This window comes from Metarhizium acridum (genome assembly GCF_019434415.1).
Source record: "Metarhizium acridum strain ARSEF 324 chromosome Unknown scaffold_29, whole genome shotgun sequence".
NCBI lineage: Eukaryota > Fungi > Ascomycota > Sordariomycetes > Hypocreales > Clavicipitaceae > Metarhizium > Metarhizium acridum.
Window position 1 is genome coordinate 24,848 of NW_027094017.1, and position 23,632 is coordinate 48,479.

The 23,632-nt window shown below is 49.9% G+C and overlaps 5 protein-coding genes across 7 annotated transcripts; 3 read left to right on the forward strand and 2 right to left on the reverse strand.

Moving 5' to 3' along the window:
* The first annotated feature begins 420 nt into the window (after nt 1-420).
* Nucleotides 421-4,085, forward strand: J3458_004072 (uncharacterized protein). The gene is made up of 2 exons (XM_007816789.2): nt 421-685; nt 757-4,085. Exons 1-2 carry the CDS (start codon nt 475-477, stop codon nt 4,014-4,016), a joined length of 3,471 nt encoding a protein of 1,156 aa, XP_007814980.2. The 5' UTR covers nt 421-474; the 3' UTR covers nt 4,017-4,085.
* A 74-nt stretch (nt 4,086-4,159) lies between these two features.
* J3458_004073 (uncharacterized protein) lies at nt 4,160-11,567 on the reverse strand. 2 transcript variants are annotated; one of them, XM_007816788.2, is made up of 3 exons: nt 10,858-11,567; nt 5,546-10,779; nt 4,160-5,478 (listed from the first exon to the last, which is right to left on the reverse strand). In XM_007816788.2, exons 1-3 carry the CDS (start codon nt 11,166-11,168, stop codon nt 5,447-5,449), a joined length of 5,577 nt encoding a protein of 1,858 aa, XP_007814979.2. In that variant the 5' UTR covers nt 11,169-11,567; the 3' UTR covers nt 4,160-5,446. The 2 variants fall into 2 exon arrangements, with proteins under 2 accessions (XP_007814979.2, XP_065976575.1); XM_066117977.1 differs by having other exon boundaries at nt 5,546-11,567.
* A 434-nt stretch (nt 11,568-12,001) lies between these two features.
* On the forward strand, nt 12,002-12,642 carry J3458_004074 (uncharacterized protein). Its single transcript, XM_066117978.1, has one exon. The coding sequence runs from the start codon at nt 12,104-12,106 to the stop codon at nt 12,422-12,424; it is 321 nt and encodes a 106-aa protein (XP_065976576.1). The 5' UTR covers nt 12,002-12,103; the 3' UTR covers nt 12,425-12,642.
* Nucleotides 12,643-15,354: 2,712 nt separating this feature from the next.
* J3458_004075 (uncharacterized protein) lies at nt 15,355-23,593 on the forward strand. 2 transcript variants are annotated; one of them, XM_007816787.2, is made up of 3 exons: nt 15,355-16,385; nt 16,446-20,123; nt 20,182-23,593. In XM_007816787.2, exons 1-3 carry the CDS (start codon nt 16,105-16,107, stop codon nt 21,575-21,577), a joined length of 5,355 nt encoding a protein of 1,784 aa, XP_007814978.2. In that variant the 5' UTR covers nt 15,355-16,104; the 3' UTR covers nt 21,578-23,593. The 2 variants fall into 2 exon arrangements, with proteins under 2 accessions (XP_007814978.2, XP_065976577.1); XM_066117979.1 differs by having other exon boundaries at nt 16,446-23,593.
* J3458_004076 (uncharacterized protein) lies at nt 22,283-23,515 on the reverse strand (the record flags this gene model as incomplete). The annotated part of the gene is made up of 2 exons (XM_007816786.2): nt 22,283-23,444; nt 23,505-23,515. 2 exons carry the CDS (start codon nt 23,513-23,515, stop codon nt 22,283-22,285), a joined length of 1,173 nt encoding a protein of 390 aa, XP_007814977.1.
* Nucleotides 23,594-23,632: the final 39 nt, after the last annotated feature.

Sequence of the window (23,632 nt, forward strand, 5' to 3'; positions counted from 1 at the left end):
CAGTTTGTTGTAATTTCGAGCAGCATTGTGACATGTTGTTGCAACAACTAGTCACATGGTACATCGACGATAGTTTTTGGAGGAGTGAAAATGTGGGCAAACTTGGCAGTGCCTGCCGCCTAGCATTTACTCAGGCAGCTCTTGCCATCTTGGCGAGAGAAGTTACCTGATTGATCAGCCGTCAACCGGTTGTATATTCTCTAAGAAGCATTGAACAAATGATGACTGGATTAGGAACCTTGGGACTGCATATTTGCTTGGAAGGGTGACAGTTGTCCTTTATGTCTAGCCTGAACAGCTAATTAACTAGCCGCAATCAAACGAGGCAACATTGAAGTCCTTTCATGTACATAAAGAGAATTGCAACTTCAAATGCACCAGACTAACCCATTCTCGTCTGGCGGGGCGGCGGTGACGACTGGCAGAACTCCAAATTCTCAAGAATAGCAATTCTAATGTAGGTGCCTTACTTGGATGTCCAGCGTCGCATCCATTCGGACGGCGAGCCCGTCAATCGATTCCGTCGCAATGGTCAAGCGATCGATCCATGGCGCGGACGGTGCTGCCGCTTTCCGCAAGCGCCAGAAGCTCACTCAGGATATCCCAACTGGTGAGCAAGTCACGTCGAGCGAACAGCTCCGGCAGCTCTTGACCTTTGACCAGGACATGCGCAATGCCCGTCACGGTGTGTGCCTCTCTACCTTCGGGTGCGTGGGCCTTTTCTGGGTATTTTACTGATTCTCTCGACCTAAATAGGACTTCAATCATTCAAGGGGCTTCTCGACGACATAATCTCTAGCAATGACGACCGAGAGCAGAAACTCGCCATCTTGCAAGGATATCTGGAGAGCGTCAAACCGCGGGACACCAGCGAGGAAGCCATTCACCTCCACGATATCATGGAGATGTGGTCGTTCTCCATTCAGGTGAACAACGAGGGCGTTATGTCCTCCGTCGCTGTTGTTCTCGCCCTTGTCCTTCAGGTGCTGTCCGGATCTCTGCATCTTGTGCCATTTGGACTTGGCATCTGTCAGACCTTAGTCCAGGAAGCACAGCTCAAATGTTTATCCAGGAACCTTGGATCTGAAAAAGGGAAAGGATTCATCATTTCCCCCACTCTACGGCTGCTGCGTGAAGCTGTCAGCTTTGACGGGGGAGCTTGTGCAAAGAAAATCGTGCGCGCCAGAATCTACACCTTTACATCCCTGGGACGGAATCTGGAAATTGGTCATGTGGGAGATATGCAGGAAGATGTCCGAAAAGCTTCGGTTAGAACCAATGCCGTACGCTTCTTTTTGAGCTGCCTCAAATACTTGCACTCAGAAGGCCGAAGAGAGTTGCTGTCACAACGAGATCAACTGTCACACTTGACATATATGATGAAGAATGACCCTCCATATCTTGTGATCGAGATATTGGAATCTTTGCAGGCGCATGTGTTGGCTGATAGCAGAATCGCGCGCGAGATCAAGTTCAAAGCATTCAACACAAAGATTCTAATGCGTATCCTGTCACTCTACTCATATTCTCACGCGACTGCCAATGCCGACGAAAAAGATCTTGTCTGCGAAAAGGCGCACCAACTCTTAACATACGCCTGTACGACCCACAGTGCCGGGATACTCTATCCGTATAAAGGCCTATATCCGAAAGAAGCTGACGACGAATTTTCGGCGCTTTCCGCAAAAAATAGAAACAATGAGACTAATGGCGACCCTTGGGAAGGCAAGCTTCGAGAAAGTGTTCCTGTTTACAACTTTGTACTCTCCGAATTCATCGGTAAACTTCGACCTTGGTCCAACCTGAAGCACTGCGAGCTCCTGGTTGCTATCTTCGGGGCTGCACCAGAGCTCATTTCGGACTATTTCCACAATAACCAGTCTTTCACTTTCGAGCCCAAATTATCCATGACATGGATTGGATACGCAGCATTCTTATTCAATACTATGATGATCCCACTCCCTCCATCATTTGGTGATCCTTCACGATATGCAGTCATGCCCCCTCCGACTCCGGTTCTTCTCGACAACATTATCCCTAGACCGATCAATCAGAAAGTACTCATCCGTTGCCTGTCCCCAAAATCGCACCTGACGTCTTTCTTTGCAACAAGAATTCTTGTTGCAGCACTGGAAAAGCTTTCGGCAGCACTCAAAATGCTTGACGGTCAATCAAGGCGAAGGAATGCAGTGTGGATGGAGGCAAGTCGGCGGCTGGTGGACATGTTTTGTCAGCGGATACCAGACATGAAAGAGGTTGTTCGTTGCTACAAAAGCATTCCAGCGGAGAACATTCTTCACAGGACACTGACAAGCCGCCTGCTGCGGTTGTACTATGAAGTCATCCCTCGAGTCGCGCTGGCTGCTAACTTTGATGTGTCTCCCTTTTTTGCGGGAATCCTGGCAGGCCTCAACAGAGATAACGTCGAAGCAGAGCCCAGAGCCCTAGGTTTAATGGAGCTAGAAAACTTGGTCTTGATAGCCAGTTACTCACCTGGAATGAGATGGTTTGCAAAACTTGAGGCTCTTGGTTCTGGGTGTGCTTCCTCACCATTCAATGCACTCTTACAATTGTTGTGCGGTGATCGGGAGGGTGCACCACTTAGTCAACTTAAAGCTGTCCTGGGGGATGTTGCTGTGGAAAGTCAAGTCGTGACGAAGTCTGTGGCACTTAAACATTTATTACAAGCTTTGCGGTGTACAAGAGAAACTTTGGGGGCTGCTGGAATGGAAACCGTGTGGTCTTTCCTGGATAACTGTGTCAACCGTTGCGCCAATTCACCCATCAAATATTTGGACATGGTGAAAGTCTACTCTTGGAAACCATGTACCTTGGAAACGGACGACAACATCTCCTTACTCAACGTTGTGATCATGGACCAATTGCCGTATGCTCTTAACGCTGGGGACGAAAAAACAGCTAACCAACTTGCCACTTTTGTGTCATTCTATTTTAGCGCTGTTCAAGCGTCAAGCAAGGTTATTGCGCCTCTGGAACGCTTGTACAAGGACATAGAGAATCTCTTCTCTACAACATCAGCCAATCTTGCTAGTCTTGAAAATGCGAAGCAAGTCAAGGCGCTAAAGAAGCACGACGGAATCCAGTGGACGACACGTAAACCAGTCTCTGGGGGTGAAGGCGGAATCGAAGGGCTCACTATCAATCAGGCAGCGTTGGAGGAGATGCTTCATGTGCCTTGGTTGTCTGATGATGATGCAACAGTACTTACAAAATGGGCATCCAAAGGCCTGGAAGACATGATCGAAGATGGATGGGCAGCAAGTCTAGCGCGCCTCTTAGCCTCCGAGCACATCAACTTGCGAAAAGAGGCGCTGACTGGGATTCTCAAAATGGCGGCCCAAATCAAGGACTCGTCATACGAAGAAAAGACGCAGATCTGGCTACTTCTGTCGGAACTAGCAGAGTCGTCGAGAGCACAGGTTGACAACGGCCCCGTTCCTTCAGCATTCATCGCATTCGTTATTCACGCCTTGGACGTCCTCAAGAACCCTCTTCATCCCCTATATCCCAAAGTCAACTCCTATCTTTCACGCAGCCCTATCTGGGGTTTGGATAAGCTTCCTTTGGTACATGATATCCTTCACGGAACACCATCTGAAGATGACAAATACTATACGGAGCTCACTTGGCTGTTCAATTACCTATTAGATAGTCTCAAAACCCCTCTGGATCTCAGCGTATTTCATAAGAAGCGCTGGTTTGAGAAGATATTTGCAATAGGGAGCAATCCATATCTGCGTTCGGCGTTGCGGACCCGACTTCTCAAGCTTGTATACAGGGCGACATGTATTGAATCTGGGAGTACAACTCTGATCACGAGATTTGGTATTCTCAGTTGGTTGGACTCTCATCGAGCTTCTTGCGATGTAGATGAGACAGCCGCGATATACGCGGCCCTCATGAAAAGGGCGTGGGAAACGTGCGATCAAGACCGTGTTTGCGCTTGGAGTAAAGGTGGTGTTGGTCGACTTTTGGACAAGATATCCAAAGAATAAAGGGCATATAAAAAATTAGCATAGAGGCTCATGAGGATACGACAAGGCATAAGCTTGCTCAATACACCACGTCCAATTGTGTCAGTCTCTGTTGCATAAGGTGACCGTTCGGGTGATTGCTGACCCGGCAACGGCCCGAAGTCGTGTATTAGTGCTGACGAAAGCAAAACACTTCACTGTCCGAACCATCTATCTGCAGCCATGACGAGACTGGGTATCATACATAGGCCGAACAAGCCGCTCAATATGTGCGTCAGTGATACGTACCTTGGTATATATGACGAATGCGAGGTTTGTATCCCTGGGACAAGCTTCAGGCCAAGCCTACCACCATGCCAGATGAACAGAAACCAGTCCATGATATACCATAAACTCACCGAGGTGTTTAACAAAACTCTATCAACCCAATCCCTTGTCTTTCTGTCCATCCCCCTCAGGAAGAACCCAATTCACCTAACGGACCGACATTCCAACAAAAATGCCTACCCATAAACATTTGCCACAACACCAAGCCCGGGTATCCACGTTGGAGTTTTTACCTCCTCTGGATGAACGCCCACGGGGAAGGATATAGAGGCGGTCAGGTCGAGAGGTTGAACAGTTGGTTCCGTAACCGCACTCGCATAGGCAGGGATTACGTTGAGTCGTGTAGAACGGCTTATTAGCAAATGTCAAGGGCTTGAGGCGCGGAGGACTGGTATGAGAGTGGTTTCAAGTTGCTGTGAGATCCAGGGGGCCCAGCGAGGAAATTAGCATACTACCATTGATGAGTGATTCCGTGGACGCCAGGGCGGCCGAGAAGAACTGGCGTAGGGAAATAAGCCGCATGGCCTCCGTCCATGGAGAGAATCGCCACATGTATGTACTTGGACTATAGAATACTTTGCCATGTCGGTGGAGTTGCTGGGAAACTGAGTCAATTTTTCCATGTCACCAAAAAATCTGTGAGCACAAGCATCACTACGTTCAAAGACAGTGCGGCCAGATATGATTGTAAAGGCAGTTTGTACGCTAATTCAACTAGACCAACCAAAGCGCAACAGCCCGAAAGTATAAGTTTCAACACGCCCGCTCAATCCAACTCTTACTTAACCTCTCTTCAAATCAAATTCAGGCAACGATAACTGTCTTCCTATAAATACGATGCTTTCTTAAGCCCATGATTATGTTATATGTATATGGTCAGGTATCCAAATAGCCTCGGGTGCGTAACAGCCCCATTACAAATAAATAGCGGTGACTCAATTTCTTTCATTCGCTACCCGTCCAATTTCGCCGTTTTCCTCGACTCTTGGAAAGAGAGGAGAATCATGATAAAAATAGCTTTTTTTATTTTTTGTTCAAAAAATGGAAACAAGATGTGATTAAAAATCAAGTACCCAAGTCCGTCTTTTATCCAGTCCATAATGGCTCGGCGAACAATTCTTCATTTATAGTTGGCCAGACAGGAGAGCCTCGGTAGCTAGGGCACACCCCAAGTTAGCTGAATGACCAACAGAGAGGAGCTTTGGGAGGATACAATTACTTACCGCTATTAATATAGGCTCTCTTCGCATCTAAGGGCACGTCGAACCGACGCTCCAATTCCTGCTTGATGCCCTTTTTAGTCACGGTCATCAGGTCCGCTGTCTTCAGAATATCCCGGATCTCGGCTAATAGAGCATCATCACTAGGCAGGCCGACCATATCATCAGGGTTGAAGAATTGTGAGCCTCCAAATTGACTCATGCGGTGATGACCCATGTCTGAGTGAGCAAGAGACATGCGCGAGTTATTGCGGGAGTCATAGGGCAACGCGTGTGCTGCAAAACCAGTTGTAGAATCTGGTCGACTGGGGAATCCGTATTCGGATACAACAGCCTGGGCCTTGGTTCCGTAGCTGATGCCAGAAATCTCGGAGCGACTATCATCGCGGGATGTCTGAGTCTCCCACAGCTCGGCCTGGTATTCTTCCCACTTCTTGCGCGGGATAGAGCTAGGGTCGAATTTGCCTTCGTCTGAAATAACAACCTTCTTGCCCTTTTCACCAGCGACAACACGAGTAGTACCCCAGTTGAAGTCATCCATGTGCCAGAAGGCATACAATGGCAGACCAAAGCTGAAGACAGGTACAGCCATGACATACAGAATCATCCAGCCAACCATTTCCCACTTGCGACGAAGAATAAAAATGATGGCTTGTAAACCGTATATGGCGCCAAGTAAGATGAAGGCTGTAATTGGAACAACAGTCGTCTTTGTGGCGACGAGGACAATCAAGTACACAATATAGGCAATTGTAACAGGTTGCACAACGGTACTGAGCAAATCGATGAAAACTACAAAACGCATACTAAAGCAGCAGAAACCGCAAAGCTGAGCCATCGGAATCAGTTCAATCAAATTGTGCACAGTAGAATTGATCCAACGACGTCGCTGGGAAAGGAAAACTTTCCAAGAATCCGGAGCAATTGTCCATGCGTGAGCACTGAACAAATATTTAGTCTTGTACTTGGAATGATACTTGAGAAGCAGCGTCGTGAGGTATCGATCTTCTCCGAGATGCAGCAGGTTCTTCATGTGCAGCGTGTCCACACGAATGGTAGCGTATGAGTCAACCACTTCCCGACTGACAAAGAGAGGTTTTCCTGTCTCGGCCGCTCGAATTCGATACATGGAGAAGCAGCCAGGTAAGCAAGTGACGGAACCAAACAAACTCTCAAAGGCCTTGGAAAGGTTATGAGAAATATAGTACTCATAGACCTGAATCATAGTGATGAAGGAAGACTTGGCATTCGTCAGAGCAGTCTCTCCACAAACCGCAATCAGGCGCGTGTCATCCAAAAATGCAGAAACCATACGAGTGGCAGAGTCGGGGGCGACAACAGTATCAGCATCAATTTGAAGCATAAACTCATAAAATGTAGGGTTGACGCCGATAATATTGCGAATCTGGTGGTACATTTCCAATTCCAGAGGACTCATGGCCAAGTTGTAGTGAACGCGGTTCAAGAACCGCATCAAGATCATCTGAGAGTCACGCTTGCCACGATTTCCGGGACGAGCCACTTCAGACGGCTTACCGACCTTGACAATAACAAGGAAGGGGACGATGTGACCCTGCACCTCGTACAGGCCTGAATAGACCTTGCCCATATTGTGTTGCTTCAGACCTTCGCCGAGAGATTCGAAACTGAGGGGTTCAGGGTCTACAGTTTCTGAGACACCAAGAATATCCAAGACAATACGGGGAGTAGGTCTGTCGTTGCCTTGGCCGATAATCATACCATCACAGATAATGACCAAAAGTTTACGCTTGTCGTCATAGCGCATTCTGGCCGCTGAATCAATGGCACGGCGAAGCGAATCTTCGTCTTCGGTATAGGCGGGAATCTGGCACATGACGAACTTATCCAGGTTTTCAGGAACGTTCTTGCCCCCAAATTGAAGAGCAGCGAAAAATTTGAAGGCAATGACCGAGACTAGTAGAATAGAGACGGCAAGAACCAAGTACTCGGCAAACTTGCAGCGAGTAGAGTTCCTCGTGTCCACATCACCAACGTAGAAAAGATGGTCAAGGCATGTTTGCATGCGGGCTTTGACGTCTGGAGCAAGAGCCAGGGAGTTCCAAAACTTGGTTATATCCCCGCCGGCTTGGTTCTGAAAAAGTTCAACAACCTTTCGATCCATGAAGTCGGCAAGCTTTGGATCACTTGGAAGCGACTCGCCGGGTTTGGTACGAAGACGACGTCCACCGACAGTGTAAGTAGTCAAGTCATAAACACGACTTCCAATGCTCGCAATAACCTGCCTCTTCGCACCAAGCTTCGCAATGTATTCGGGGGAGTACCCAATGGTCCCTTTGCCATAATTTCCTTTGAGCATGATGAGCTGTTCCAGATACCAATCGGGGCGTGTGTCGTTGGTGAAATAGCGGAAATCGTGGTACTGGGCATTCAAATCCTGAGAGTTGATCAAGGCTGGCGATCCGGTCATGTTGGTGTTCTTATAATCCAAAGTCACCGTCTGGTCCACAGAACCATCCGTGCCTTGGCACAGAGCAGAGACTTGCACGGGAAAAAGAGAACTGACATCCATGCCAGCATAGTTTAACATTGTTTTTCTGCTCACAAAAGATGGATAATGACGGTCCGCAAAACTGCCCAGGTCGATGACATGACCGCGGATGGATACATAAGCTGAGTTTCCATCTTTACCATTGTGAGAAGAGAGCTCGGCCGCGCTGAAGACGTTTTGTTTCGGGCAAATAAGCATAGGGAACACGACGATAAAGAAAGCAGCGACGAGACACATGAACCAAATGAGCATATTGATGGCCAATTTTTCTCTCCATGCCATACGGACATCTTTCCGAGGCATGCGGCCGATCCAGCGGATAAGGAAGTCGGGAATAAACCAGGTGAGGAAGTAGACCGTGAAGACCCAACGTTTCCGGCTTGGCGAGTCCTTGAATTCCTCGATCTCCTCAAGATTCTTTTCATTGCCGCGCTCTGCCATCTGTTCACGCGTATCGAAGTTTTTGAACATGTCTCCACCACCAATGGCGGAGGCGCCAGCTTCCGACCGAGCATCGTCAGAGCCGAAATAGCCAGGTTTGCCCTTTTCACCATACATGAGAGGGGTGTTACCTCCTGACAGTAGTTGTTCCTTAGAGGCGCCGAAGGCATCGCGCTCTCCGGGCGTCGCCCCATCATTCCCATAGCCATCGGATGATGGCAAGGCGAAGCGGCCTTGTGCTGCAGAGCCATCAACAAGGCCAGCAATCTCCATCCAGCACCGCTCACTGAGGAAGACGCCAGTGGATCCGATTTGCACTTCATTACTAGGCCAGCGCTTTTCTTCGATGACCATTTCGGCGCGTTCTCTTTCGCTGCCGACCAAAATGGTTTCGGCATCAGCCATTCCGAGAAACTCGCCAAAGGGGAGGAACAAGCTGAAATCGGCGGATCGTAGCCTCTGGCTAATTTCGGCGATGCCGAATGTCTGGACTTGAGTACGGACACATTTACTGTCGAACTGATTTGCAATTCGGCGGTCATTGGGCTTCAAGCAAAAGACAAAATAAGCATTCGTGCCTGGGTCAGTGACGGCTTTCTGAACGTTGTCTAGAGACGACAGAAATTGTCCAGAGGCGCCTTGATCAATGCCACCTTTATTACCTCCCTTGGGACTTCGAGACTCAGCATGCGTATTGCCACTGTCGAAGAGATTGCTCTCCTGTTGACGACGTTGAGAAGCGATACCGCGACCTCTTCCACCCTTGCGAGACATGACGCTAGGGGCACGCATGGGCTTGGAGCTGATGGTTGCTTGCATGACGGTTGACTTCTCAATCGGATGGTTGACGGTTTGGAGGACGTCTTGACCAAATAATCTGCCAACGAACTCGCTCTTGGTAGAGTTGAACATGTTGAGCAAATCAACAGAGACGACTTCACCATTCTCCTCGATGAGACCCTTGACTGGATATTCGACTTCACCGGCGAAATGTCTTACGGTGAAGGATGCGGCGGCATTCTCGGTATAGAAGTTGCTCCCAGGGAGCTTAGCAGTAGCAGAACCCACCTCGATGGCAGGGTTCTTGCCTTCAAAACGCTTTCTCAGGCTCTCAAGAAATTGCATATCAGTCTTGTTACGTCGAGTTTGGTCGTCAAGAATACTCAAGAGACCATTTCCGGGTTTCAGCAGGCCCTTGACAGCGTCCGAGTTGTCGAAATAACTAGTAGGAGCGACGCTGACCTCTTCCGACTCCAACATTTCGGCTTTGCGATCGAAAAAGTTGTACAGCGTAAAGTTATAGATGGCCTCGGTGGCAGCATTGTTGAGCAGTTGATCAAGCGTGGAGCCAGTGGCAGTCTGCTGGGCAAAGCCGGGAAAGTCGACTATGGAAATGGTATTGGCAATATCCTCCTCTGGGGCACATGTTCTCTGATTCACACTCTCCAGAATCCAGGCAACAAGCAGCGAATAAAGGGTTCTAGCCAATTCGTTGGCATGTGCTCGTGCTCCAGCAGGGTCGAGCATAACCGTCACACGCTCCTTCTGAATCATCTTGGTCTTATAACCCAAGGTGCTCTGAAGGTCAGCCATGCTGACACCCAGGAAGGCGGCAATGATTCCAAGAACATCTTTGTTCCGAACAGTCGTCGAAGTCTGGCCACCCTCGTGAGAGAAGCCTCCGCTGTCATCGCCAGTGGCGCTGGTGTTGTTGGTAGACTCGAACTCGAGCTGGCCAATATGAAGAATGGCGGCCAAGATTTGGCAAATCTCAGCAATATCACTCCTTGGAAACTCGAGCTTTTTCAAAGCCGTCTTGAAAAGCTGAAAGCCTTCTGAATCGTTTATTCCCACCTTGAGCTGAGTGGGGTGGCCCAGGTACTTCCAACGTCTTGATCCGCTGGCACCATCATCAAGACCAAGATGGGTCTTTTCGGCTTGGCTAGTACCAGCCAGCAAATAATAGAGGACGTGGAAGTTTCGCTCTCCGGTAGGAACGTCGGCAATACGGCTTCGCTCCAGTCGGTGATCAAGAAGCTTACCACCAATCAAAATTGGATTGGTTGTCGCTGAGGTATCATATTGCAACTCGTAGAAGAGGCCAGACTTCGAGGCGGTAGGAGTGGTGGCGGTTTTGGTGGTTGTGAGAGAATCGAAGACGTATGCGGCCAGAGATAGCTTGTTCGAGAGAGGTGTGGACGACTTATCCAAAAGGGCAGTGAGTAGATGGCTCCGGATGGTGGATTTGCCAGATCCAGATTCACCACTGTTGAACAAAACTCCAAGTTAGTCGCGGCGGAGAGGGTCACTCTAAACGTAGTTGAGCAATTAACGGTCAACGTACAGAAATACAACAGCCTGGTTCTCAGATCGGTGACCGAGTCTTATCCAGGCACGATCAGCCATGTCTTCAGCGCCGGCCATGGCGCTACCGGGTTTGCCGCCATCTGGTCCCTTGCTGGAGGACGTATAAGTGTTTAGGCAAACCAAAGCGTGAGAGGAGAGCTTTGCAGTCGGATGGGACACGTGGAAACGACTGGCCAAGTGCCCAGTGATGTGCGTGTCGGATTGTAGATGTGCTGGCAGCGAAGGTAATGAATGTTGAGTGTGAGGCCCTCCGTTGCCGCCACCCAAGGGAGGAAGTGTCGATGCCATGGTAGGCACGAAATCCAGCAGGACCGCTGGCAAATTAGTTTTCAAGTCAGGATTTAAAGTGAAGAGACTAGGAGTAAACGAAGGTTCGAAAACGTCGGACTATAGGAGGGGAAGGTATCACGACCGCACGACGGGGCGGAACCGAGCGTTATCGATGTATTCAGAAAGTCGAGGGCCAATGGTCAAGACGTCAAAGGGCCAGGAGTAATGGTGAGGTACGACGCCAGGTAACGAGAGATTGGGGCCGCTATACGGAGTATGAGGCGGAAAGTTCAGTCAGGGTTTGTATAGCAATAGAAAGCGAATGTAAGAAATCAAGAAAGATGACGCTGGCGAGATTGCTCACAGCCCAAGGCCCTCATGCAAGACAAGCCATGGTCTGACTTTGATCAAAATCACCTTCTCTGGCAACGGCAGAAGAAAAGGGATGGATGTTTTCTTTGCCCCAAGCTAGCCCAGAATGGGTCGAACTGGTAGTAGATGGATGAATGCGTCTGGTGACATGGGCGTTTGCAAGCGGCTGGCTTCACCTGGCCCTGGAACTGGAACAGGCTCGTGCCTGGACTAACACGAGCAAAACTCATACGGCGGTCCATTGAGACCAGAAGCGCACAGCATGCGCCCCGTACTTGGACTCTCGGGGTCGTTCTTACAGGGCATCGTCCACTAGTGTGGCGCTACGAGGCGCTATAGAGCCACAGCAACATCAATTGATTGATGACCCTGGCGCCGGGCCGATGGGCCAACCAAAGCTTACTAAAGGCGTGTATCGGATGGATGGCATTGGACAAGGCAACGCAGAGAGTGCTATGAATGGACTTGTCATGACAACATTGAACATCTGATGTGCCCGTATTCGACGTTCTGTAATGTCTGGGCCGTAAACGCAACGTTCCCGACGTCTCGTGCTGCAAGCCCCGATCCTCACAGCTCACATGTGCAAGCTGTCTTCTATCTGGTATGCTGTTCATAGCGCATCCATCAGACAGCCTCTGGATGCATACGTGTTCAACGCCGCAGCAGGTCAAAACATCACAGCAACATTTCAGAGCAGCAGATGTTCCCAAGGCCACCATCGCATTGTGGATACCGCAACTGAACAAGCGACTTTGAACATTCAAGCTAGCAGGGTAGCCCTGGCAAGGGGCTTGGGGGTGTCTGGGAGCTGTCTTTGGGGGGGGGGGGGGTGGGCCGGGACTTTGGAAAACTCTGATGGTCCGCAGGAGAGTCTCATCGATCGAGCAAGACAACATTGAAGAGAATCACACTACTAGTTTGGTGAGGCTCACTCCTGCGCAGGCGTGGCCCGAGGACAAGTCCGTATATTAAAGTTGCACTACCTACACAATTCGATAGCACGTCTTGGGACAGTGGAAATTGTAAGTGGGCTTCAAAAATAGGGCTGTCCTTGTTCGTATTGTCAATTTGACTTAGGGAGCGGTCCAGCATTTTTTTCTGCGCAACCATGAGAATGCCTCAAAAAAAGTGCTGTAGCATACAATATCTTGTACCTCAGCTTGCGCCGTCTGTCCCTGCAGATGTTGATGATGGCAATATCGAACCAACAGGGATAATGACGATGCTAGCGCGCTAATCAGTCCGGTACTCCGGGATCCCTACCACCATACCGCGTGAGTCCTTGGATCATTTGATCATGATTTTGACCCTTGAGCAGCCCTTCCATCTCATCTTTCCAGCGTTTCCGTAAACATGTCATGGCACTCTATATAATTTATTTGACTTTGGTCTGCTGGGCAATTATATCTTCTCCTTTTTTTTTTCTGTGATGGCAGAGGCCCTCATGCATGCTTTTTAAGAAAATGACGGACGATGATTGGGAAATTAACCAATTCCTGGGCCACTGGAACATCGTCTGGATCAGTGAGCCTGAGCACACCTACATTTATGCTGCAATTTTTTCCCTCAAAATACTCCGTACGCCATACAGGTAAGGATGGCTATGTTTTAAAAGCCATGCGTGGCCGCAATTTCGTCCATCCGATTGGTAACGATGCTCATAAAGACGGAATACGGGTTGCGGATATTCCAGGATAGGAAACGCAAAGGAGACCAATACCTGGATTATTTCGCCAAGTTCGCAGGTGGTGTGCTCTTGTGGCCGTGCGTAAACCTCAGACTGGTACATGCCAACCGTGGGGTGACACAAGCCTAACTGGCGACACATGTAATAGTTACACCGGACAACAAAGATAGATGCTGGCGCAGTGGGTGTTGACAATTTATTATAATTCCGGGGTGAGACACGAAACATTTTCCCCACGTTGATCAGTTGCCTCAGGCGAACTCAGTAGAATGGAGACAAAAGACGATTTACGGTGCAATATAGATGGATTGCAGCCTTTCAAAGCTCGGGAACTCCCACTCTGTCACCCAGCTGCTAAGTAGTTAATTGAATACCTACATAATTGTACCGGGTAGTAATAGTACGGAGCAGTCCCCACGAAAGACTCCATAATTGCTCCTGTTTCTCCATGGGCCCAGACACCGGATATGAATCAGAACCCTTCCCTAGCGCAGCACGCACCAGGGAGTAATGAGCTCGCACGAAATTAATGCATTGTACCCCTTACATTTCAGGTTTCATGGAGTACAGAGTGCGCAGCATGAGGTAGTAATAGTAATAGTAGTATGTGCTGTGACTCGAGCGAAAGGGAAAAAAATGTATGGGCAGCGGAATACAAAATAAAGTCCAAAAAGAAGCCCCCCCCCCCCCCCTTTCCAACCAAAAAAAAAAAAAAAAAAAACAAAACAAAACAGTAAAAACCCCCAGTCCACTACTGTCAATATTCAGACAGGGCATTAAAACGACCCATCTCCGTCGCGAATTTCGATTCGGCCCAGTGAAAAATTGCCTAGGCAAAAAAAGTCCAACATTCAAGGCATGTGCGGATCCCTGCGTGTCTGGAGGGTTGTTGTTTCGAATTAGTATGCAGAAGATTGGCGGACAGCAGGAAAAGCCCTGCCAGCTAAGGAGTATCTTCATGTCTTCCATGTGCGTGGCAAAAGACTCCTTCGGCCATCAATATGCTTCTAAAATTCGAAAAGAGGGCTCTCGAGAGGCTCACACGGTGTAGGCTGGCCGTTGCTGGGGCGCAGCCCACCAGACTTGTTCCGGACCTTCCCCACACCCTGGTCCAAGTAAGTTTAGAATCAACATTGAGTACGGTGTGGCCCGTGTGGCCCCGTGAGCCGCGTTGTTCCCACTCACCACTCACCACTCACCACTCACCACTCACCACTCACCACTCACCGCTTAGCATTCCCACCCACCCTGTGCCACTCCCTCCCTCACTTGAGCAATGCACCATACATCTTTTTCGGGATACGAGCGGCCACTGCCGTTGTGGATGGCTTGTGGTTGGCTGAAGCTGGCCTTGTCGGGCTGGCTCTTGGTGGCTCTGGATAGCGCTCGTTGGCGACAAGGTTTCGACTTCGGGGGAGTCGCATGTCGCCTCATTCGTATTTCTGTCATGCTGCTGCCAGCTCCGCTTCAATGCGGCTCGCGAGCCATTATCAGCTCACGGTGGTACCGACGGGACCACGATGGATCCCATGCAAATCCTTGAGGCAATCATGATCCTTTTGTGATGTTGAACTTTGCCACGGTGCACACGGGGAAAAAGCAGTCGAGAATGCTAGATCCTAGGTAGACTGGATACCGCAAACAGAGGATAGGCGCCCTTCACGCAGAGATAGGCGACAGACAACAGGAGACAGGAGGAGACAAGCTGGGCGTCTCAACGTTTCCCCTGACTCTTTGAGCTGCTGGTTTCTGTTCCTTCAAGTTCGCTGTTTGCAGACCTCCGGAGGTACGGAGTAAGAGCACCAGACTGTAACACCTCCGAGGGGGGAGGCGGCGGGAAACCGGCTTGGGTCGCCACATGTGCAGTGCAAGACGGTCCGGCGTAGCCACGGGAGCTTCAGTGTGCACTCGCCAAAACTCGGCACCTGGGTGGTTGACTCGAGTCACTGCCTAGGGCACATGTAGTGGATGTTGTCCATCGTCTGAAGCCTCAGTGCTGCTGGTTCTGACATCTGGTCCAAGCCGACATGGACAGCGTGAGCGTGGTCTGACCAGACCTGGACCCATTATCGTCCCCCCCCAGCGCCCCTAATAAGTCCAAGCCTGTCCTCCGATCGGAGTACGTTCAATGTTGTGGCTCCTGCTGCTAAAACCGTCTCGGTGGTGTGCTAGGTGGTCAATTGTGCCAGTCAACCACCAGACGGTTTGCACACCGCGTCCTCCAGTGTAGCGCGTATACTTGGGTACGCGAGTGCGTGCTGGAGCACAGTTGCGCTTTTGGTTCATCGCGTCTGCCGAATCACCCGAGACGACTTTCCAGAGTATTGTTATTTTCCTTCAACACGACTGGAGGACTCTGTACCTGTGCCTGCCACAGTCCGGGGCCCACCCCCAAAGTACTATTATCTGCTCCTGTACTGATTCTGTTGATTCCAGCTCTTGCGGAAAAGGTCATCGTGGACTTGTGCCCGTTGAGTACTGATTTTCTTGCCATCAAGCCTTGCTTTGGCCTGCCTCACTCGCTTTGGCAGCTTCCTTCCATCGTTTAATATCCTTTACGTTTCTTCGTACGCTACTAATTCCTCCATCCCCATTTCTCTGGGCCGCTTGGGGAGAAAAGGAGTTCCGCACGTATTTTTCATTGAACCCTCGGATCACCACCACTCATCACTTACCATTCGGCTCCTCTCTCCAAGTGTCTTGTTGCAAGCCTTTCCACTGAATCATTCATTCAACACCAAAATTGAACAGGAGAAAGAAAAGGTCAGATCCAACGTCTAGATAGAATCGACCGATCATCCTCAAACCATCGAATCGATATTCTTTGCATTCAAGCACTTGTGAACGGCGAACGTCCCTTCGCGGACCTCACAGGTCTAATTCGCGCCCAAGATGGCGAACCGCATGTCCATGTTCTCCGTGGGCTCTGAAGGCCCAGGAAATCAACGAGCAGGCGGTCCTCAGACTGCGCAGGTTTCAACAACAACTTTGCTGAATGCGATACATAACATTTATCTCGCCTCCCAGCCTCACCAACTGGAATCCAGTACTAGCTTGGTAGTCAATACATGGCTTACTGCTGCTCAGGGCAATCCCACGGTTGACTCGACCCTCTCGTCTAAAGCATGGGAGCACGCACGCCGGCGAGCCGAAGACGGATGTGTGATTCTCGGGTATGTCTAGGCCTCCCATATCAACATGTTCGCTAGCACTGCTGACAATCTAATTTGCAGCTCTCTTCACCAATCGACTCCGTCAGTCTTGACTCCATTCCTCACGAGCTTTCCGTTTGCCATTCCCTCCACATTGTATAAGGCTCTTGACGCCGTTCAACCATTTCTGCGATGTGTCACTCCGTATAATCCTTCCACACCTCGCCAAGCAGCCTTGGGTGTAACCTTGACCCTGAACTTGACCGGCAATCTTACTGCCGCGTCCCTCGCTTTATCTCAAGGGGGTATTGACACGGTCAACGGACTGCTGAATATCCCATCTGAGGCAGGCTATCGCGCATTTGATGTCTTTTACTACCTCTTGACATCTGCTTCGACGCCAGCTGAGAGAGAGTTCTTGGGGCTACAGACCCCTTCTTCCTACACCTTGCTGTCGAGATCTGGCACATATGATCCGCCTTCATATCTCCCTACCGCGGATGATGGTGCTTCGGCTGACGACTTCCGCCAAGCACTAAAGGATATTGGTATCAAGGGCTCTGCGCATAGAAACTTCATCTCCACTTTGGCTGGTCTGCTCAAGCTTGGAAACACTCTAGACTATGGAGTAGAATCAGAAGCTCTGGAAGAGATCTGCGAAGATGTCAGTGGCCTCTTGGGTATTGAGCCTGACACTCTTCTTAGGCAGTGCAGCACTGAAGACCGATGGACTTTCATTGGCGGCTTGTACGAGTCTCTTGTGGATTGGGTCATTTCAAAAGCAAACGAGGCTATCGCTGCGCAGATGATTCGAATCAGGAATGGCGATGAGTCTCCTGATGGTCGCGGTGTAATAACTCCAACATCTGACCAAGCTTCCGGAGACACTGTCTCTATCACCGTGATGGAGGTGCCACAAATCACCCTTGGCAAGGCCCTCTCTATGCGTTCCATTTTTGATGATTCTCAAGGTATCAATGCAGAGATGATTGAAGATGGCGTCAATGTGTCGCCTGCTGGCTCCTCGGTTCTTCGAGAGATGCAGCAGGCCGTCTCGGATGTAGGCCCAGACTTAGGAATCATGACAGGCCCAGAGGGTCGAGAGCGACAACACGAGCTAGAAAAGCGGGAGGTTGTGCTAGAAAAGATTGCCTACGCCGCAGAGGAAGGTGGCTTCCTCCGCAAGCTGCTATTCCCTATCGAGGGTGAAGGCATCAACCTCGGCCGCGCAGGCCGATTTGACCTGCCTGCCGTACTCGGATCCAATCGGCTCTGGTATCATCTTTCTCTCCACCCAACTGATGATTCCCCAGCGCAACTTGCTGCTCTACCATCCATTACCTCTGCATGGTCGGCAGGCACCGTCTCGCGCCAGCTCCGCTCGTGGAGACTTCCTGAGTGGGCAAACCGGCGCAATAGAAACCTCGACTTCACTGCTGACTTCGATATTGATGAATTCGCCAGCCGTTATGCTGTCCTGGGCTGCAAAGACGGTAAAGATGGCATCGAAAGTTGGGTCCTCGAGCGAGGTTGGAGCAATGGCGAGGTTTTTGTTGGTAAAGACCGTGTCTGGATGCGGGAAGGTGCCTGGTGGGAAGCCGAGAGCATGCTGGACCTAAAACCTGAACACAACGACATGAACACTCCGGCTGTGAATATCAATCCCTTTGGATCCGGATTCGACACAGGCTACTCTGCCAATGGAAGCGGCTACTTCCCACCTCAGGGTATCGAGCCCAGCTTCAACGGAAGCAATGAACAGCTTATGCACTCTCGCAACTTCAGTCAAAGCCAAGTGACAGTTGGACAGCAGAACCCGCATGCTCCTCCATCTATTGCCCCTACGGCGATGCGTAACGTCAGTAATGGCGACTATGGGCTGGGTAACAAGGGGGACACTTACAAAGATGACATCTACTATAACCCTGAAGGCGATTTCACAGGAACTATGGACCCCGAACTCGCCAAAAATAAGAAGCTCCAAACCAAAGAGGTCTCCTTCGGGCGCCGCGTTTGGGTCGGGTTTGTCTGGGCTTTGACGTTCTGGCTTCCTTCGCCATTATTACAGCACGTCGGTCGAATGCGACGCCCCGATGTCCGCATGGCATGGAGAGAAAAACTTGTTCTAGTATTTCTTATTTTCCTGATCAACGCCATTATCGTATTCTGGATTATCTGGTTTGGGCGCCTTCTGTGCCCCAATTTTGACAAAGCCTGGAGCCAAAACGAGGTCAAAACGCATCAGGGTGAAGATGATTTTTGGGTTAGTCATTACGGTAAAGTGTACGACATTACCAAATTCTGGAGACAGCAGCACAGTGACACCGATGTCAAGACCACGACAGAGAATATGCTACCTCTCGCTGGGTTCAACTTGGATAACTATATCTTCCCACCCTTGAATGAAGTGTGCCAAGGTCTGGGCATCGCAGAGACAACAAGACTGATTTTCAACGAAACTGCGGAATTTAGCACTGCGGTACACACCTCTGGTTTCTACGGCAATCCAACCAGCAAGCTGCATGACCCTTTATGGTATTGGAACGTATTTGAGCCAAAAATTAAGGAATACTACAAGGGTGATCTCGTCTGGAGTGAAAAAGACGTCCAATCTCAGGGAAACAATATGCAACGACCTTGGGCCATATACGGCAACCAAATCTTCGATCTCACAGATTATTTCAAAACAAAGGATGTATACAAGGACGCAGCCATGTACAACTTTTTGGATGAAAGCGTTAGCGACATTTTTAAGAATAACCCAGGCCAAAATGTCAAATCACTCCTGGACCAAGTCATTCAGAACTCAGTTGGGAATGAGACCCAGCACGCCAAGGTCATGAACAGTTGGCTATGCGTTCAGCGCAACTTTTACAAGGGTATTACGGACTTCCGTGACTCGCCGAGATGCACGGTGAATAATTGGATTTTACTTGCCTTCACAATCATTATCTGCGCTGTTATATTGGTTAAATTCGTTGCAGCTCTTCGCTTCTCATCCAAGCGACGCCCTTCGCCACAGGACAAGTTTGTCATTTGTCAGGTCCCTGCCTACACAGAAGGCGAAGAATCGTTGCGCAAAGCGTTGGACTCTCTCACAGCCTTGCAGTATGACAATAAAAGAAAGCTGATATGTGTTATTTGCGATGGAGTTATCGTGGGTCAAGGCAACGACCGCCCGACACCGAAGATTGTTCTGGATATTCTGGGTGTAGACCCTAAAGTCGACCCTCCCGCACTACCCTTCAAGTCAGTTGGCCCCGGTAGTGAGCAGCTTAACTACGGTAAGGTGTATTCAGGTCTCTACGAATACGAAGGCAACGTGGTCCCATACCTTGTTGTAGTCAAGGTTGGCAAAGAATCTGAGCAGGGTAAGACGAAGCCTGGCAACCGCGGCAAGAGAGACTCCCAGATTCTCCTCATGAGCTTCCTCAACAGAGTCCATCATCGGGCTCCCATGAATCCTCTAGAACTTGAAATGTTTCATCAGATCAACAATATCATTGGTGTGGACCCCGAGTTGTACGAGTACATGCTCATGGTGGATGCCGACACGTCTGTTAGCGAAGATTCTCTCAACCGCCTTGTGTCTGCCTGTGCCAACAACGCCAAGATTGCTGGTATTTGTGGCGAGACTAGCCTGGAAAATGATGAGAAGTCTTGGACAACTATGATTCAAGTCTATGAGTACTTTATTTCTCATCACCTTGCTAAGGCGTTCGAATCCCTCTTTGGCAGCGTGACTTGCTTGCCGGGATGGTATGTCCACTACTCTGTCTCCGAATCACAAAGTCTTTATTAACGAGATTCAATCTAGTTTCACAATGTATCGTCTCAGAACCGTTGACAAAGGCAAACCTCTGCTCATCTCAGATGCTGTAATTAAAGAATATGCCGTCTGTGACGTTGATACTCTACATCAAAAGAATCTGCTGTCGCTGGGTGAGGATCGTTATCTCACCACACTGATGACAAAACATTTTCCGTACATGTCTTACAAGTTTATTGGGGATGCCCAATGCAAAACTGCCGCACCTGAATCATGGAGCGTTCTTCTGTCTCAGCGTCGTCGCTGGATTAACTCTACAATTCATAACCTGGTAGAGCTGATGCGCCTGAAGGAAATGTGCGGCTTTTGTTGCTTCAGTATGCGTTTCGTCGTTTTCATTGATCTTTTTGGTACCATCATTTTGCCGGCTACATGCGTGTACCTCGGCTATTTGATTTACCGCGTGGCCTCGCATACTGGACAATTCCCGATCATTTCCATTGCCATGTTGGCAGCAGTGTATGGTCTGCAAGCACTAGTCTTCATCCTCAAGAGGCAGTGGCAGCACATTGGCTGGATGATTATCTACATTATTGCGTTCCCAATATACTCGTTCGTCCTTCCGATTTATTCATTCTGGAATCAGGACAACTTCTCTTGGGGTAATACACGTGTCGTTATTGGAGAAAAAGGAAATAAGCAAGTGGTTGCTGTTGACGACGAAGGGTTCGATCCTCGATCCGTTCCTCTGCAGAGATGGGACGATTACGCCCTCGCCAATAACCTTCCCGGTCGTCGTGGTGGATATCAAGAGAAGCATGATTATGGTTATCCTGATCAGTACGAGATGGATGAAATCAAGTCGGTCTACTCTGCCGCTCCTCAAGGCTCGGTATTGACTGGAATGGGCGGGCGCAACACATACATGCCACCTCAGTCTCCCGCTCCCTTCAGCAACATGAACAGTGCTCCCACAATGCAGGGCCAGTATCACGATGCTCCTGCCTCCATCCGTAGGCAATCGATGATGTCTCTGGGGACCCAAATGCAGGACATGCATCGTAGCCAGTCGCCGTACCAAGACTTCCCTACAAACCGTGGTAGCGTCATGAATTTGCGTGGCCAGGGAAGCATGACACCTTCCCTGGGCATGGCAGGAAACAGAGGGTCATCCGCTATGGGTTTCACAGGTGGTCACCGTCCACCCATGGGCCCAGACGCAATGCAATCCACGACCTCATTTGACTTCCAACGCGGCCACGTCGGTGCGGATGACGCAGCTATTGTGGAGGCTATCCAATCTGTGCTTCACGAAATTGATCTTGACACGGTGACCAAGAAGCAGGTCCGCGCCCTGGTTGAACAGCGTCTGCAAACAGAGCTGACAGGCGAGAGACGCACATTTATGGACCGACAGATTGATCGCGAGCTTGAAAACATGTAATGCCTTGAACCTTTTACGTGGTCCAAAGGGGTGCATTGTTGGGTCAAAATGGGCAACTCCGGGGGCGTAGTCGTTTTTTTGCTTTTGTACATGGTTAATTGTATTCACGACACAGAACTATTGAGCGAGCGAGTGACGTTGGGCAGAACATTGTGCAGATAAGACTCGAGAAATTGCTCGCTCTTTTTGTTATTTTGATGTTTTGGTAACTGGCGTTAGAGTCTTGGACATATAATTTCTGTCGATTATACACGGCCATTACCGAAAACGGTTCAGACTTTTTTCATAGCTTCACTAATACTTGATGGCATTGCAACAAATATTGAGAGAATTTAATTGAAATTGGGGTCCGGAGGACTCAAGGTCTTCGCGCGCGTGCTCACACACGCACACACATTCTTGAAATCATGAGTATTTTGCGGATTAGTTGTCAGCAAAACGAAGTTTTCTTAGTTTTCTGCCTCTCCCCCCGCCCCCCGGGGGAATCCGTACTTCTTATGCTTTGCCTAAGGATCAGTAGTGCATGTGGAAGTTTCAATGAACATGTTTTCAATTTTCTTTGTTGAGAGCGCTTATATAGACTACTATTATTATAGCATTTGGCAGCACCTTATTTGGAGCCATGGTATCCATGATTGGGTCCTTGGTGAGTTGAGTTGGTCTATATGCTCTCATGTTCTTCTGTCTGGATGCCCCGTTGACGCCTCAGTTGAGATTTCCCACGCCCTTGAGTCGCAGGTACACGTCTGTGCCCCAGCCGTACAAGCTCTGGACGGCAATACCGCCGCCAAAGTACTCGGCGTAAGCACGACTTAGGGGCAGACCGTATCCCAAGCCAGCAATTGAACTGCCCCCCGTACTAGCAGTGGCGATGGCGCTGAGACCATCGCCGCCTGTGTTTCCCCCTGACCCGGGAAAGCCGTCATCGTCGGAAAATGTGGTGAATGAGTAGGACCATATATTGGGCAGAACGTCTGGGGAAATGCCGCCACCTCGATCTCGGATGCGGATTGTTACTCCTGGAGCGTTATCGTCCAAGGGTTTGATGGCGTCGCTGCGGAATTGGCCTCGATCTGTGTCTGGCTGCTTGATGAGTGGTGCGCCGCCGGGTTGTTCTTTGAGCGGTGGTTCGGGTGCGATGGTGACGACGACGGGTTCACGAGCCCGGCTTTCTACAGTGGCACGGAATGCATTTTTAAGTAGTTCAGTTACAATGTATTCAAGGTGCATGGGCACAAAGGCGAATGTGGTGTCCGGCTCGCCGTCGACGTAGATCTGGGGTCGGGAGCCGTAACGTAGCTCACAGATATCAGCTACAAAGCCGGCGCAGGAATCAATGGTGAGAGATGGCTTCAGAGCAGTGTCAATGACGCCAATGTATGACGGGTGTTCGGGACACGGCGTCGGGCTGTCCTCGGGTGCAAAATGAGGCTGACTACTGAAATGGAGGGCTATGTGCTGCTCGCCAACTAATCTGGTGCCGATTCGTGCGCGTAGATGCTCATCCAGGAAGCGCGTCACCTCTGCTGGCGAGATATATCTACGGCATTCCAGAAAGCCTTTGGCCAGGATGGGTATGGTATCGGTGTGGGTGGCAACGAGCTCTGCCAGGACGTTTGTGAACTCGATTTCATCCTGGAGGGTGGAGATGGGGTGGCCTTGGCTTGCTGCTTGCCAATACGGCAGGAGAATTGATAGTGAGTGGAGGTAGTTGTTGTAGATGCGGGAAACGTTGGGGTTGGAGACGACGATATAGGGCAGATTTCGGAGGGCTTGAATTCGTCTTGCGAGTCGGATGGGGAGTAGCGAGAGTGTGAAGTTGGCGGATGACAACAGCGACTTTTCGGATAGTGGTGGTCGTCCGTGTCTAGAGAAAACAAAAGTGTGTTGTTAGCTACGTGCCGTGGACGTGTGGATGGGCAGGTACTCAATCTGCATGGTTTGTTGGACTTGAGAAGCCAGACGGGGCGGCGATGCAAGGGAACAGGCATACTTGACTAGATCTGCGAGGCTGAGGGGATGTTGGTGTTGTCTCGCCAGGGCTTGCAATCTCAG

Bases quoted from the DNA above. Each gene is read 5' to 3' on its own strand.
- J3458_004075 (XM_007816787.2), top strand. From the start codon at position 16,105: ATGGCGAACCGCATGTCCATGTTCTCCGTGGGCTCTGAAGGCCCAGGA. The intron at 16,386-16,445 runs GTATGTCTAGGC...TCTAATTTGCAG, and splicing joins GACGGATGTGTGATTCTCGG to CTCTCTTCACCAATCGACTC. The intron at 20,124-20,181 runs GTATGTCCACTA...GATTCAATCTAG, and splicing joins GTGACTTGCTTGCCGGGATG to TTTCACAATGTATCGTCTCA.
- J3458_004072 (XM_007816789.2), top strand. From the start codon at position 475: ATGTCCAGCGTCGCATCCATTCGGACGGCGAGCCCGTCAATCGATTCC. The intron at 686-756 runs GTGTGTGCCTCT...CGACCTAAATAG, and splicing joins CATGCGCAATGCCCGTCACG to GACTTCAATCATTCAAGGGG.
- J3458_004074 (XM_066117978.1), top strand. From the start codon at position 12,104: ATGTGCAAGCTGTCTTCTATCTGGTATGCTGTTCATAGCGCATCCATC.
- J3458_004073 (XM_007816788.2), bottom strand. From the start codon at position 11,168: ATGGCATCGACACTTCCTCCCTTGGGTGGCGGCAACGGAGGGCCTCAC. The intron at 10,780-10,857 runs GTACGTTGACCG...TTTGTTCAACAG, and splicing joins AACCAGGCTGTTGTATTTCT to TGGTGAATCTGGATCTGGCA. The intron at 5,479-5,545 runs GTAAGTAATTGT...GGTGTGCCCTAG, and splicing joins GAGAGCCTATATTAATAGCG to CTACCGAGGCTCTCCTGTCT.